At 35.3% G+C, this 13,587-nt stretch overlaps 1 protein-coding gene across 1 annotated transcript; it reads left to right on the forward strand.

Annotated features, from left to right (window-relative positions):
• Window positions 1-7,241: 7,241 nt before the first annotated feature.
• Window positions 7,242-11,948, forward strand: LOC132167829 (F-box protein At5g51370-like). The gene is made up of 2 exons (XM_059578860.1): window positions 7,242-8,589; window positions 11,006-11,948. The coding sequence occupies exons 1-2, from the start codon at window positions 7,319-7,321 to the stop codon at window positions 11,277-11,279; spliced, it is 1,545 nt and encodes a 514-aa protein (XP_059434843.1). The 5' UTR covers window positions 7,242-7,318; the 3' UTR covers window positions 11,280-11,948.
• Window positions 11,949-13,587: the final 1,639 nt, after the last annotated feature.

The following is a 13,587-nucleotide window of genomic DNA, read 5'->3' on the forward strand; positions in this document are numbered from 1 at the left end:
CCATTCCTCCTCCCCTAGCCTGGAGTTACCTTACCTGTGCGGCTGCAGCGCCCTGAGAGAAAATCTTTTAGTAGATTCTTACCTTTAGGTAAAGTATATAGAAGACCATATTAAGTCCACTTAGTAGGGTTACAAGCCTATATATTATGTAACGAATTAGTTCGTAATTAACTCAGAGTGTCACCACTAAAACCATAATCAAGATTAATGACATAAATGCCCAATTGTGTCAATATTCTTTTTAAACTATCGAAAAAGTGCCCATGTTCATCCTAATGACAAAAATATCATTAACAAAAACAAAACAAAGAAACTTTAGAAAAGGTTATTATATATATATATTATGAAATAGACCTTTGTTACCTGCTTCACACCTCCAAACCAAAACTTCTAATTCCACCCCACCCCTGCCCCTATAAGTGGTTTTCTTTCTTCTTTTTTTTAGTTTTTTTTTTTTTTTCAAAATTATAGGAATATTTTTGTCTTATTAATAAAAATCGAGGGCCATTTTTCTTTTCTTTTTGTTGGCCTTAGAGGATATAGACATTTTTTTAGTACTTTAGGAGGGATATTGGCAATAGAATAGTAATTTGAGGAAGGATCTATGCACTTTTCCTTAACATTTACCACCACCACAAAGTAGATCTAAGCCTATATCTTAGTACACGAAACCATCTTAAATCATTAAGACTGCAACTTCACCCCGAATGCACTCATTACCATAAGTGGTCTATGGGACTTCATAATAAGTCCTCTAGCGATATATGAAATCATAAGCCCATGACTTAATAAACAAATCACACATGAAACACAGGTATGTAGTGAACCCAATGTAATAACCACAAAATTTATTAATTAAAATAAGGGTTAAATACCTTATTCACCCCTAGAGCTTTACAACTTTATTTTTTGATCGTTAGGGTTTGATTGTTATCATAGGAGGTTCTTCTAGTTTTATTTTTGCCCCAATGGGTAACTCAATTGGCTGTGAACCACGTCTCATAATATAGTGAACCCAATGTAATAACCACAAAATTTATTAATTAAAATAAGGGTTAAATACCTTATTCACCCCTAGAGTTTCACAAATTTATTTTTTGATCCTTAGGGTTTGATTTTTATCACAGGAGGTCCTTCTAGTTTGATTTTTGCCCTAAGGGGTAACTCAATTGGCTGTGAACCACATCTCATAAAGCGGAGATCACTAGTTCGAGTCCTCACTCCCCCTTCCCTTGTATGGACATGTCAAAAAATAAATAAATAAATAAAAGATCGGGATGGTCCTTTCATCCATCTACCGTTAGTTGACTTAATGGAAAGCTAGGTCACTGATACATGAACCAATTATATGTTGACATGTGTCCTAATTGCCAAATCATCAACTATGATTGGATTTACACATTTGCCACTTAATAAATTTTTTCAATGTGTATTAAATTAAAATACTGGAAAATACTTGCAAAAAATAAAACCCTTCTTCCATTCCTACGACCCACAGAATCCCCAAACCCCATTCGAATTCACCCCCCATCTCCGGAGACCTTACTTCTTCCCCATCTCCAACCACGAGACGAGCCTTCTTCCCCGGCCAATGCCTTTATAGTAGCTGATTTTTTTTGGACGAACCCATTGTTTCATTGTCTGAGTAGAGGACAAGCAGCTATACATATGCTTTTCTGATAGCCATCAAAATCAGAAAAGGGAGAGATGTTATACAAGTTTGTTTTTGGATAAAAATGTATACATATGATCTGTGTAATAGAAATGATTGTTGTGTTTAGAGGATCAAGGCTATAAAACATTTCTCTATTAGTATACTCCATTGTAAAAGTTGTCATCTGTTGTACCAAATACTCACGTAAATTAATAGGCAAATACTTATCACGTTTTAACTTGCAAGTGCACGAAATTCAACAGTAGTATAGTTGGGCAAATACGAGATCATCTCACGAGGATTGTTAATTTTATTTAAAATTGATTTTCTCAAACTAAATTGCCAAATTGTCACAGATTTGCAATGGTGAAGAGATATAAAGATAATGAAGAGATTAGGGTTTTGATATCCATCACAAATCATACTAATTAAGAAAATATTAGATCAATGTTCCAATCACATGGTATTTTAATGTTTGTTAATCTAAGGGCATGATATCTACACCTTAAATTATTGATCTCCCTAAATAACGAATTAGGTATGATATCTACTCTAATTCTTTTCTTCCCTAAATGATTTAACATAGTATCTACTAAGTTGTTCTTTAGGAAAACATAATTTTATGGAGATCGACAAACACATAAATCATAGGGCATGGTATCTACTCCGAGTTTCTATGTTGATTAAGCCAAGAACCCATGATGAGGTTCTTTTGTCACTTTATTAAGCCCAAGATTCGGTCATCTAAATTGACTTAATTAACAAATTTCAATCACAAGCAAATAATGGTGAGACACATTCACAAGGGGAATTCAATTACATAGGCATAATCAATTAAAATAACCACATATGATTGAAACAAAGACACTAATATTAAACTTAAACAGACATGATTAGGGTTTCAATCTAGCCCTAACAATTGTTTAGTTACACCTAATGAAATTAAAACTAAAAAGAAAAGGGAAAGAAGAAACCAGAAAACGCTTCTTGAAGTAGCCTCAAAATTCTTCTCTTTGGAATTGTATCCTTTTTAAAAGGCCTAGGAGCCTATTTATAGGCTTTAGAAATACCTAGAAACCGTAGAAAGCCTAAAAAAATTGGAGAACAAACCCTAGTCCAATTAGGGTTTGAAAAACCTAGTTTTAAGCGAAAAATGAGTTTTTCTGCATCTGGGTCGCCCGAGTGCACTCGATCGCCATGCCTTGCGCTCGATCCCAGCTTGCGCTCGATCGTTCCTCTTCTTCAGCGCTCGAGCCTAAGTGTAGTGCACTTGATCCGAACTCCATCTTTTCCCAAAATTGGCCTTTGATGCCCAAAACTTCTAGAAACGTTTCATTTTCCTTCAAACACCTAAAAATAGACAAAAACACGAAAATGAAGTAAAACAACATAAAATAGCACAACTAAAGGATTAACACACATAAATTAAGGGCTAAAATATGTATATTTTAGCACTTATCATCATCCAAAGTTCTTTATGTTATCCAAGGAATAGATTTTTTATTTTTTATTTTACTCAACTTTCTACAAAGAAAGGTACTCAACAATCTTGCAAAAAAGGTTGGGCTTTTGGGTTTGTTCGTGGAATGGGTTTGTGTCGTGGCCGAAGATTGTGTTGTGGTCAGGGAAGAAGGCTCGTCTCGTAGCCGGAGATGGGGAAGAAGTAAGGTCACTGGAGATGGAGGGTGGGTTCAAATGGGGTTTGGGGATTCTTTGGGTCATAGGAATGGAAGAAGGGTTTTATTTTTTGCAAGTATTTTTCAGTATTTTTATTTAATACATGTGGAAAAAAATTTATTAAGTGACAGATATGTAAATCCAGTCATATTTGATGATTTGGTAATTAGGACATGTGTCAACATATAATTGGTCCACGTATCAGTGACGTGGCTTTCCATTAAGTCAACTAACGGTAGATGGATGGAATGATCATCTCGGTCTTTAGGCAAACCAGAATGACCTCCTGTGATAAAAATCAAATTCTAAAGATCAAAAATAAAGTTGTGAAACCCTAAGGGTGAATAAGGTATTTAACCCTTAAAATAATCAACTCAAAGTATTACTTACAGTACATCCATAGTAATTAATTTGTAATTAGTTGAAGTTACCACACCAATAATAACTATCACAATAAATTGTAGTGAAAAGCAGAAATAAAATGATTTAATACAATTCTAAATATCTTTCAATATAATAATTACTAGCATTAATTACCAATAGAGAACTTCCAAGAATAAATGTCTACAAGGTAAAATACTGCTAACTATTTGTAGCGTCCCACATTGCTTGTGTGTGGAAAAAATAATGTATTTATATGGAATATGCTCTTTCTAAATGGTATGAGGCATTTTGAGATAAACCTAATAACAAAACCGTGTGGGCCTGGCCCAAAGTAGACAAAAACATATTATTTATGGCGGGATGTTACGTATGGTATCCGAGCTGAAGCACAGCTTGATATAAAGGGAACGTACACAAGCCCATGAGGGTCACTGGCGATGACGCTGGGTCCCAAGAGGTGGTAATTGTGGCGTCCTACAATGCCTGAGTGTGAGAAAGGGGATGTGCTTATTATATAGAGCATGCTCTCTCTAAATAGTATGAGACATTTTGGGGTAAACCCAATAATAAAAACCATGCAGACTTGTCCCAAAGCAGACAATATCATATCATTTAGGGTAGAGTGTTACACTATTCTAATCAAACCTGACAAAATAGGCTATTCGTTCAGAATCTTCATCCTAATGAAATGTCACTCCCAAAAGTCATCCAAACCTGATAATTTGCAAAACAACGAAGTGTTTCATAGATGGAAAAGTAAATGCGTAAGTCCTAAATTGCTCATAACAAAAGGTTGAAGTGTTTATTACCCAATCAGAATATGATTCACGAAATGTATGATATGTGTGTTTTTAGGGACATGCAAAATCTTATCTCTAAGGTCGTTTAGGAATATGCCTTCTTCCCCCATCTCATTCATATATTCATTCCTTGATTTAACTATTGGGATAGTCTTTGTCCCCAGCTACCGTTCTTTACAATCCAAGACTTAAATTAACAACTCTTTATAAGTCAAATTTGCATCGATTTGCAGCAGTTTAAAGTTCACTATGTGCAATGGGTTATGCACATATTTTTGCAATGTAAAGACATGGAATGCATTGTGTACTTTGGCAAAGTCTGGCTGTAATCCAATTCTGTAAGCTACCAAACCAATGATTTCGATTACCTCAAATGTTCTGATATACCTCCGGTTCAGCTTGCCTTTCTTGCCAAACTACATCACTCCTTTCATTGGTGAGACTCTAAGGAACACTTGGTCACCGATTTTGAATTCTAGCTTACAATGATGCTTGTCTGCATAACTTTTATGTAGAACTTTGAATTCTTTTGTGTCTTGCACCAAATTTGGTCCCAATAATTTTCGTTCGTCGACTTCATCCCAGTACAATGCCGATTTTTGCTTGCGTTCATAGAACGCCTCAAATGGTGCCATGCCAATAGTTGCTTGATAAAGGTATGAATTAATGAATCCAATTACATTTGAAGTCAAGCATGAACATTCTCAGCATGTCCTCCAAATTCTGGATATTCTTTTTTGATTGACCATCCGTCTATCGGTGATATGTTGTGCTAAAGTTCATTTTTGTTCTCATGGCCCCGTGTAAACTTATCCAAAACCTCAACGTAAACTAAGGATCTCGATCTAAAACTACGATAGAAAGCACTCCATGCAACATGACTATTTCTTGCACATAAAATTATGTCAAGGGTCCCTTCCACAAAAGATTGAGCATGGAACGTTTAAGGTTATTCCTCTCGAAGAAATCATGAACGAAGGTAGGAGCGAATGGAAAAAAGACTCTAGTAGCCTAGTAGATGTATCTTTTTGTTTATTAGATTTGGATTTGTCGATGTCTCACCCAATAGTAATTGCAAGTATCCCATTAAAAGAATGACTATTCCATTCCAAAAGTTACTTCATATACCAAACTTGGCCTTGGCTTGCTAAAGTTTAAAAGAGAGAATCCTACTATTAATAGGAAGATAATTCTAACAAAAGATTCGACTTGATGATGCCAAAAGTTAATAGGAAGATAATTCTGTGCATTCAAAAGCCCCACAGAAAAAGAATAGAAAATAAATAAATAAATAAAGAAATCTGTGACCTACTGAATCCTATTATTCACACCAAAAGTCTTTTGTCATGATGATATCACACAGCCACAACAAAATAGATAACGGCGGAGCTTTGAATTTGCAAAAAAGAAAAAAGAAATCGTTAAAAATAAGATAACGGCATAATTTTTTATTTCTTTTTGAAAAAATATAAAATATAAAAATAAGAAAAGATGGATAATGAAAAGGAAAAAAGAAAAAGAAGCAATCCCACTGAAAAACCTTATCCGTCTACAAAAAGTTGAACACTCTGAGCCTGAGGCGTACTTGCAGAGCAGATTGTGTCACCGCCTGCCTCACGTGAGACAAATTTAAGAACCTCTAAAGGATTACAATCCTTATTAAAGCCTAAGCATAATACTCATTTGCTAATCATTTCTCTCTTCTTCTTTTTTTTTTTTTTCGTTTTTTCTTTTTGTTTGAGTTGCTAATCATTTTCAATAATAGAAAGAATCTCTCTTTTTTCTGAGCATTAAAAAAATTAGAAAGAAAAAAAAAAATTTTGAGATACCAAAACTATTGCTTAAGAAAATGTTTAGAGTAACAGCTATCTTCAGTAATACTAGAAGTCACTCTAAAAGTGATGTGTCTTTTAAAATTACCATTAGACTTATGATTAATTATTATTAAATTTTAATCTAATGATAATTTTAAAAGCCATATTTTTCATGGAGTAATACAATAGCGACTTTTACTCAACTATATTTGTTAACTTGTTTTGGGGTCTTTTTTATTTTTCGTTTTAATTTTTTTTTTATAATGATATAAAAGGTAAAAATTGTTTTTTTTTTTTTTTGTGTTTTTAGAAGTATTTTATGTTTAGATTGTTTATTAATGTTTTTGTTCTAAGATAAGAAAACAAAATTTTTAAAAAACGGGCAAATTTTACTATAGTTCTCTTACAAACCCACATAATAATCTATATTTTACCGGAATGAGTGTCATATGGACTATAGACACTTTAGTTGTTAACATAATAATAAGTGTCATGTGAATTATTATGTCAGTTTGTAAACGTAGTAATCGTCTATATTTTAGTAGAGTAAGATTCTCTCCATTTCATTTATAGAAAATATTTAAAGTTATTGGGTCTAACTTGTGTATATGAAGTTAACATTGACATGTCTTTTTAAAAAAAATTAGATAATGTGATACGATTAGATACATAAACTTTAAAACCCAATCATAAAATAAATAATCAATAATTATTATCTTATTTTAGTGGGTGACGCGATAAATATCCGTAAGATTTTTATAAAAGATATTCTATCCTTAGCCTCACTCATTTGCTTAAAAATGTCAATTATATAAAACTAGACAGATTTCTAATCCCATGGTTTCTGTTCAGAAATCCAGAGAGACATAAGACAAAACAGCAGAGTACTTTAGCTTTGGGTTTGGTTTATTGGAATTTCAAACGCAAACCCTTTGGCTTGGTGAAGGGAATTCTACTAAAACAACCTCAAATAATAAATTAAAGAGAAAATGTCAGATTCAGCAGAGACAAACCCTAAAGCTCCCAATCACCCAAGCCCAATTCCAAAGCAATCAAAGAGGGTGGCCAGAGCAAGACCTTTGAGCCTCCCAGACATATTCTTCAAAGACCAGGAAGCTTTCAAGCATGCTATTCTCCAGATGCAGCTCCACCAACCCAACCACCAATTCCCGCTCGCCACGTCGCCGTCTCCTTCCTCCCCAACAACCTCCTGCTCGTCCTCTAACACCGACCTCACCGCCCTCTCCCTAGACCCGCCTGCACCCGATCCCACCTCCCTCCTCTCCGACACTCTTCTGTTGCACATCTTCTCAAAGCTTACCGTCTCACAATACCATTCCAATTCTTTGGTCTGCAAGCGCTGGTTGTTCCTTCACGGTCGCTTGGTGCAATCGCTCAAGCTCTTGGACTGGGGGTTTCTCGACTCGGGTCGGATTTTTCGCCGGTTCGCCAACGTCTCGGACGTCGATATCGTCCGCGCCTGCATCAGGTCGCGCCGAAACTCCGGTATTCTCGTGACCCACAAGGCCGTTTCGGTCCACGTCGATTCGAACTTCTCCGGAAATGGGTTTATCGGGGCGGCCGATTTCTTGCCGACCCGGGTTATTGACCAGGGGCTCAAGTCGCTGGCCGAGTCGTACCCGAATCTCCGGAGATTGGTGGCTATCGGAGCGAGCGAAGATGGGTTGTCGTGGGTGACCAAGGAGTGTCAGATACTGCAGGAATTGGAGCTCCATTGTTGTGGGGATTTGAGCTTGAGAGGGATTTCGGGGTGTACGAACTTGCAGATTGTGAAATTAGTCGGTTGGGTGGATGGATTTTACGGCTCGGTGGTATCGGATATCGGGTTGACGATATTGGCGCAAGGGTGTAGGCGGTTGGTGAGACTTGAGCTGTGCGGTTGCGAGGGAAGCTACGACGGGATCAAGGCGATCGGGCAGTGCTGCCAGATGCTCGAGGAAATGATCCTGAGAGATCACAGGATGGATGCGGGGTGGTTGGCCGCTTTGTCGTATTGTGGGAATTTGAAGACTTTAAAGCTGCAGTCGTGCAGGAGCATCGACTCGAGCCCTGGCCCAGACGAGCATCTGGGGTTGTGTCGGACGCTGGAAGGCTTGCATTTGCAGCGGTGTCAAATGCGGCCACGGGATCAGCACGGCGTGAGAGCGCTGTTTTTGGTGTGTAGGGAGGTTAGGGAAATTGTGTTGCAGGATTGTTGGGGGTTGGAGAATGATGTTTTCGGCTTTGCTGGTATTTGTAGGTATGAGCTCTCTTTGTCATTGTGTTGTACAGATTTATTACAATTATGGAGTACACTTTTAATGTCTTTTAGTGTCGTATGGTGATTGCGCATGTTGTTTTGAGTTGAAGAGAAAGTAGCTGTTACTACTGTATGACTAACAAATTTCTTGTATTAGTTAGACATTATATGCACTCAAAAGTGAGAAAAATATACATTGAGAATCAAATAAAAAATAAAAAATAAAAAAAAATACTCAGTGCTGCTCATTAGTTTTTATTTTAGTACCTTAAGAAAAAACAAAACAAAACAACAGTAGTCTTTCCTTTGGAAAATATTCTTGTTAATATGAACAATATTTTTATGACTCTATTTGTTTGCCATGGACATTTAAAGCTACCTGGCTATGTACTTGTGGATGAAATTGAGAGTCGATATGAGGTGAACTAAAAAAGCAGCCATTAGGAGATGTTAGGAATTCTTTGAAATCAGTATTTGTGAGTCGTAATTTTTATTTAAAAAATTGTTATATCCTCTGACTGAATCACTAGTATTACTTTTTCCAAAACATAAAAACTAAAAGTGATTTGAGAAAGCCGCTTTCAAAGAAATAAGGTGCAGTGAAAGTTTATGCATTGTTGAGGAGAGCTCCTTGGGGTCTGAATACACAATAAATGTGATTCAATCCTGAAATGAGAAGGCCATGATAATGAGGTCAATTGTTGAACGAAATTACTTATTAGGTGCCCCGGCTTATTAATATGAACGGTTTAGTAACCTAAGAAATATTTGTTGTCTAGAGCATGTCTTTTAGATATTCCAAACCAGTAGAGCATATGTAAGAACCCAAGGTATCACTGATTCCTCTGTAAGTTGAAGGGCTCCAACTTAGTGGCTAAAACTTAAAGATACCATATTATTTGAAAAATCCCAACATGATCCTTTAACCAAGTGTGAGCTAAGGAAGAAAATTTATTGGGGTTTACATCTTTCCTTGAGTTACCCTATCTTCTTTTATGGTATTCCAATTTCTTTATACAAGAAGATCTCTAAGTTTGATGTGTGTCCTTGCACTGGGTTTTCCCTAAAGCAAATCAGAAAACATGTGAGAGATTCAGATGAGTCTGAACCAATGTTGAATCAAAACATGTTATGGCCATGGTTTCCCCACAGCTGGAAATGCATGTAAGGTAATGGTCAAAATGCAGGACCTTTCTTCCCCATGGATGTTATGAACAGAACAGATACAGTAGTTTAGTATAAAAGAATAATGAAATTGACATAGTAAGTTCTTAAATAAGTGAAATTCTTTTACGGAAGGTGTATCAGTTTGCCAGATGACTATGTTTATAAGATCCATAGAGATCAGTAAACTAGAGAACTAGAAGTTTGCAATTTAAAGGTTTTATCAATGTGAATGCATAAGAAAGTATCAATTTCAAGAAGAACGATGTAAAGTTAGTTGTGATGTTCCAAATAAGTGTTCTCTAGATGTTTTATTACAAAAGGAGGACTTATCTATAGTTTTTTGAAGGCTGCTGGATTTTTTTTTTTTTTTTTAAATTAGTAATCAAGATATCATTAAAAACGTAAGCGTACCCACGTACACAGGAGAAGGCTGCTGGAAATTGAGATGTGATAAAAATATCTGCATAATTCACTTCTTGGAAAGTTTAATTCAGATTCTCAAGAAATCAAGATAACACTGCCTGTCAAGCCAGTGGTCTTTGGATTGAAATGGTATCTCCACCCCCCATGAATCTAGTTGAAAAATGAAGTCACACGTTCAAACCCGTAAAGTAACTTGACTTATAGTTTTCTATCAAAAGAAAAGAAAATTACATTTCCTGCAATCAACGCTAGAAATTATAAATGTCCTAATATCTGTATGCGCTATGTCTGAATATTATGCAAAGCTCTATGGGGATTGGGGGTTAAAGAAATGGCTTCAATGACAATTTCCACAGTAATCCATATTCTTGCAATTGTATTTGAGGCCTTTGGAATTATTATTATTTTTTGGTAGTGCTTTTCTTTAACATCAGTGTTCTTTATGAATACAGATGGAAAATGGAATGTGTGTTGTGTGCGCACACTTGCGTGTTTTTCTTTCATACAAATCTAAGTTTTCTTGTAAGCTGTTTAGTTTATGCTCTTCATCTTCTGGCTTTGAAGAATTCTTTGTTTGAGGCCATAAATAAGGCCCATATGAACTTGTCAACCTTTACATTCATGATAACGGCTCCTCTTTATATGGATGGTCTCCATCATTTTAGGATTTGGCAAGGTGTACTTTTACCATGGCTAGTGGGATACAGCATTTTGATACATTGTCTAATGAGGAACTAATAGCTGCCTATTTGAAATCTTGTATATTATAGCCAAATATTGTTGATTTGAAGGTTTGAATGAAAAATTTACTTTTCTCCTTGCCTAGGGGGGTGAAGGTGCTTTCTTTGGAAGGATGCTCATTGCTGACAGTGGAAGGTTTGGAGTTGGTAATCCTTTCTTGGAAGGAGCTTCAAAGACTTAGAGTAATATCATGTAACAAAATAAAGGACAGTGAAGTGACTCCTGACCTCGCAGCCTTGTTCTCTGTTCTTAAAGAATTAAAATGGCGACCAGATTCCAGGTCTCTCCTCCAATCAAGTCTTGCTGAGACTGGTTTGGGAAAGAAAGGCGGTCGTTTTTTCAGGACTTTTAAGGTATGACCTTGCTACTTCCTTCTTAGAATCTGTGCTTCAATCAGTGAAACTCAGATGATTTACATGGCATCGGCACTACAACACACTCCCCGCTACGTTGTCGACTTTGTAGTCATTATCTTGTCTAATTCGGAGGTTTATCATCATGATAACAGAAGATGATTTGCTTTCTTGCTTACAGCGCCCTGCCAAAGGGGGCACGTCCTTCGAAGCGTTCTAATCCCTCACCACTTTAGTTGTAAATGGGATATAACCAGCTTGACCAAATTTTGGTGTCAAGTTAAAACTGTAATGTTCTAGGTTGATGCCCAGCACAGCTTCCCTAATGTTCAACAAGGTTAGAAATGCTAATTTTGTTATGTTGGGTAGTTGAACTGACTTGGTAGGCGTTAGCATAAGCAAAGACATTTAGTACAGTTTTTTCACATCTGGATATGTAGCCTCTATTCTTCTACCACAAAGTTATAGTGAAAAACTTTCTGCAGTTTGAATATGCAGAGGATCCTTTGTCTTTTCATGAGTTTACGTTGGGTATTTTCTTCAACAAAGCAGAGGTTCATCTGACTAATGCCTGCCAATTTCAAACAAATTACTACACATGGAAGTGACGCATGTTTATTGAAATTGCTGTGTAGATTTTTGGCTTGTTCTATACATGCTATCCATGCATGCTCAGATGACAGAGCACTTGTACACATTGATATTGCAGGTTTTTCTCTTGTATATGACATATGGATGGACAAATAAACAGGCTGGAGGTTTTGGCTTTTATTTACTCCATCTGCAAAGAATTGTCTCTCTCTTCGTTGGAGTAGAGAGTTAGATTAAGAACATGTTTGAGATTGTATTTGAAAAATAAAGCTTTTAAGTCAAAAAGTGATTTTAGACAAAAGCTTCATTTTTAAGCTTTTGCCAAAAATACGTTTGGTCATTTTTAGGCTTTTTGAACCCTTAAAAGTACTTTTAATCTTTTTTACCAAACGGTTTTTTTTTTTTTCAAACTGATTTTTTGAGTGTTAAATGCACTTTTAGTCCCCACAAATACACCCAAACAAGCCCTAACAAGCCCTAAGGATATGTTTGGTGTGCTGTGTGTGCATAATAGACCCTCTAAATATTTCATTGTTTGGTTGGTTTTGTATACCTGTGAGTATTATATTTGTTTTGTTGTAAATTAAAATTGTATTATAAGGGTGTTTTGAGAAATTTAATTATAATATGATTCTATTTACTAGTATATTGCACTATAGCAAACAATTGAATATAAATAACTATTACTATTTCAATAGCTATTTTATTCTGTCTTCTTCATTTTTGATAATAGTTTTTTTTTTTTTTTTTTTTTTTTTTTTTTTCAATACAATAGTAATTTAACATACCAAGCATGCCCTGAGGGTTAATGGTTTTAAACTTCATTGCAAAGGGTGAGATTATGGTTCAATTCAATTCAGAAATTGATGTACATGAAACTTGTAAAATGCCCACTCTTGTGCCACAAAATCCAGGCTACAATCTCTCATCATTCTTGAAAGAGACTCTCCGAATGAGAGATCAGATTATCATAAATAGACATTCTTATCATTCTATCTATAAAGAGGAATGATAGGGACCCAACTTTTTTGCCCAACAAAAGTCCAACTTTTGCCTTATTTTTTTTTAAAAAATAAAATAAAATAAAAAATGGAAAAAATGTTTAAAGCAACCCTATCTATTTTTTGTCTTTCTTTTATTTGGTATTTTTTTTCATAATAATGTCATTTTTTTAAGAAAATGTCATTATTATGAAGAAAAATACTATTTTTCATTTTTAAAAAAATACTAAATAAAAGAAATGCCAAAAATAGATAGGGTTGCTTCAGACATTTTTTCCATTTTTCATTTTGGTTTTTTTAGAAAAAAAAATAAAAGGTAAAAGTTGGACTTTTGTTGGGCAAAAAAGTTGGGCCTTTAGCATTTCTCATCTATAAATACTAAGAAAATACCCAAAACAATTAAAGCAACAACTTACAACCGACTTAACCTATTATTATATTAATAGATAGCAAGAAGTTCCTCCCCAATCCCAATCGTGTCTCTTATATCTCAATCTCAACCGGGATACTTGTTTGCCTAATTTCTTGATGTTTGTTCTTACTTTTGCACAATATTGTTCGTTTTGAGTCTATTTTTTGGGAGCCCACCCATTTTTGGGTTTATGTGTTTTTTTCCTTAAGATCTATTTTCTTTTCCTTTCGGATCAAGAACGGCAAGAATCTTCTCTTGTAACCATTTTTCTTAATCAATTAGAATAATAATAATAATAATAATAATAATA

Source organism: Corylus avellana, chromosome ca1, assembly GCF_901000735.1.
Source record: "Corylus avellana chromosome ca1, CavTom2PMs-1.0".
Lineage (NCBI taxonomy): Eukaryota > Viridiplantae > Streptophyta > Magnoliopsida > Fagales > Betulaceae > Corylus > Corylus avellana.

What these genes read in the sequence shown, in the direction of transcription:
- LOC132167829 (XM_059578860.1), top strand. Translation starts at nt 7,319, where the DNA reads ATGTCAGATTCAGCAGAGACAAACCCTAAAGCTCCCAATCACCCAAGC. An exon ending in GGCTTTGCTGGTATTTGTAG is followed by an intron (nt 8,590 to 11,005) that starts GTATGAGCTCTC and finishes CTCCTTGCCTAG; the next exon opens with GGGGGTGAAGGTGCTTTCTT.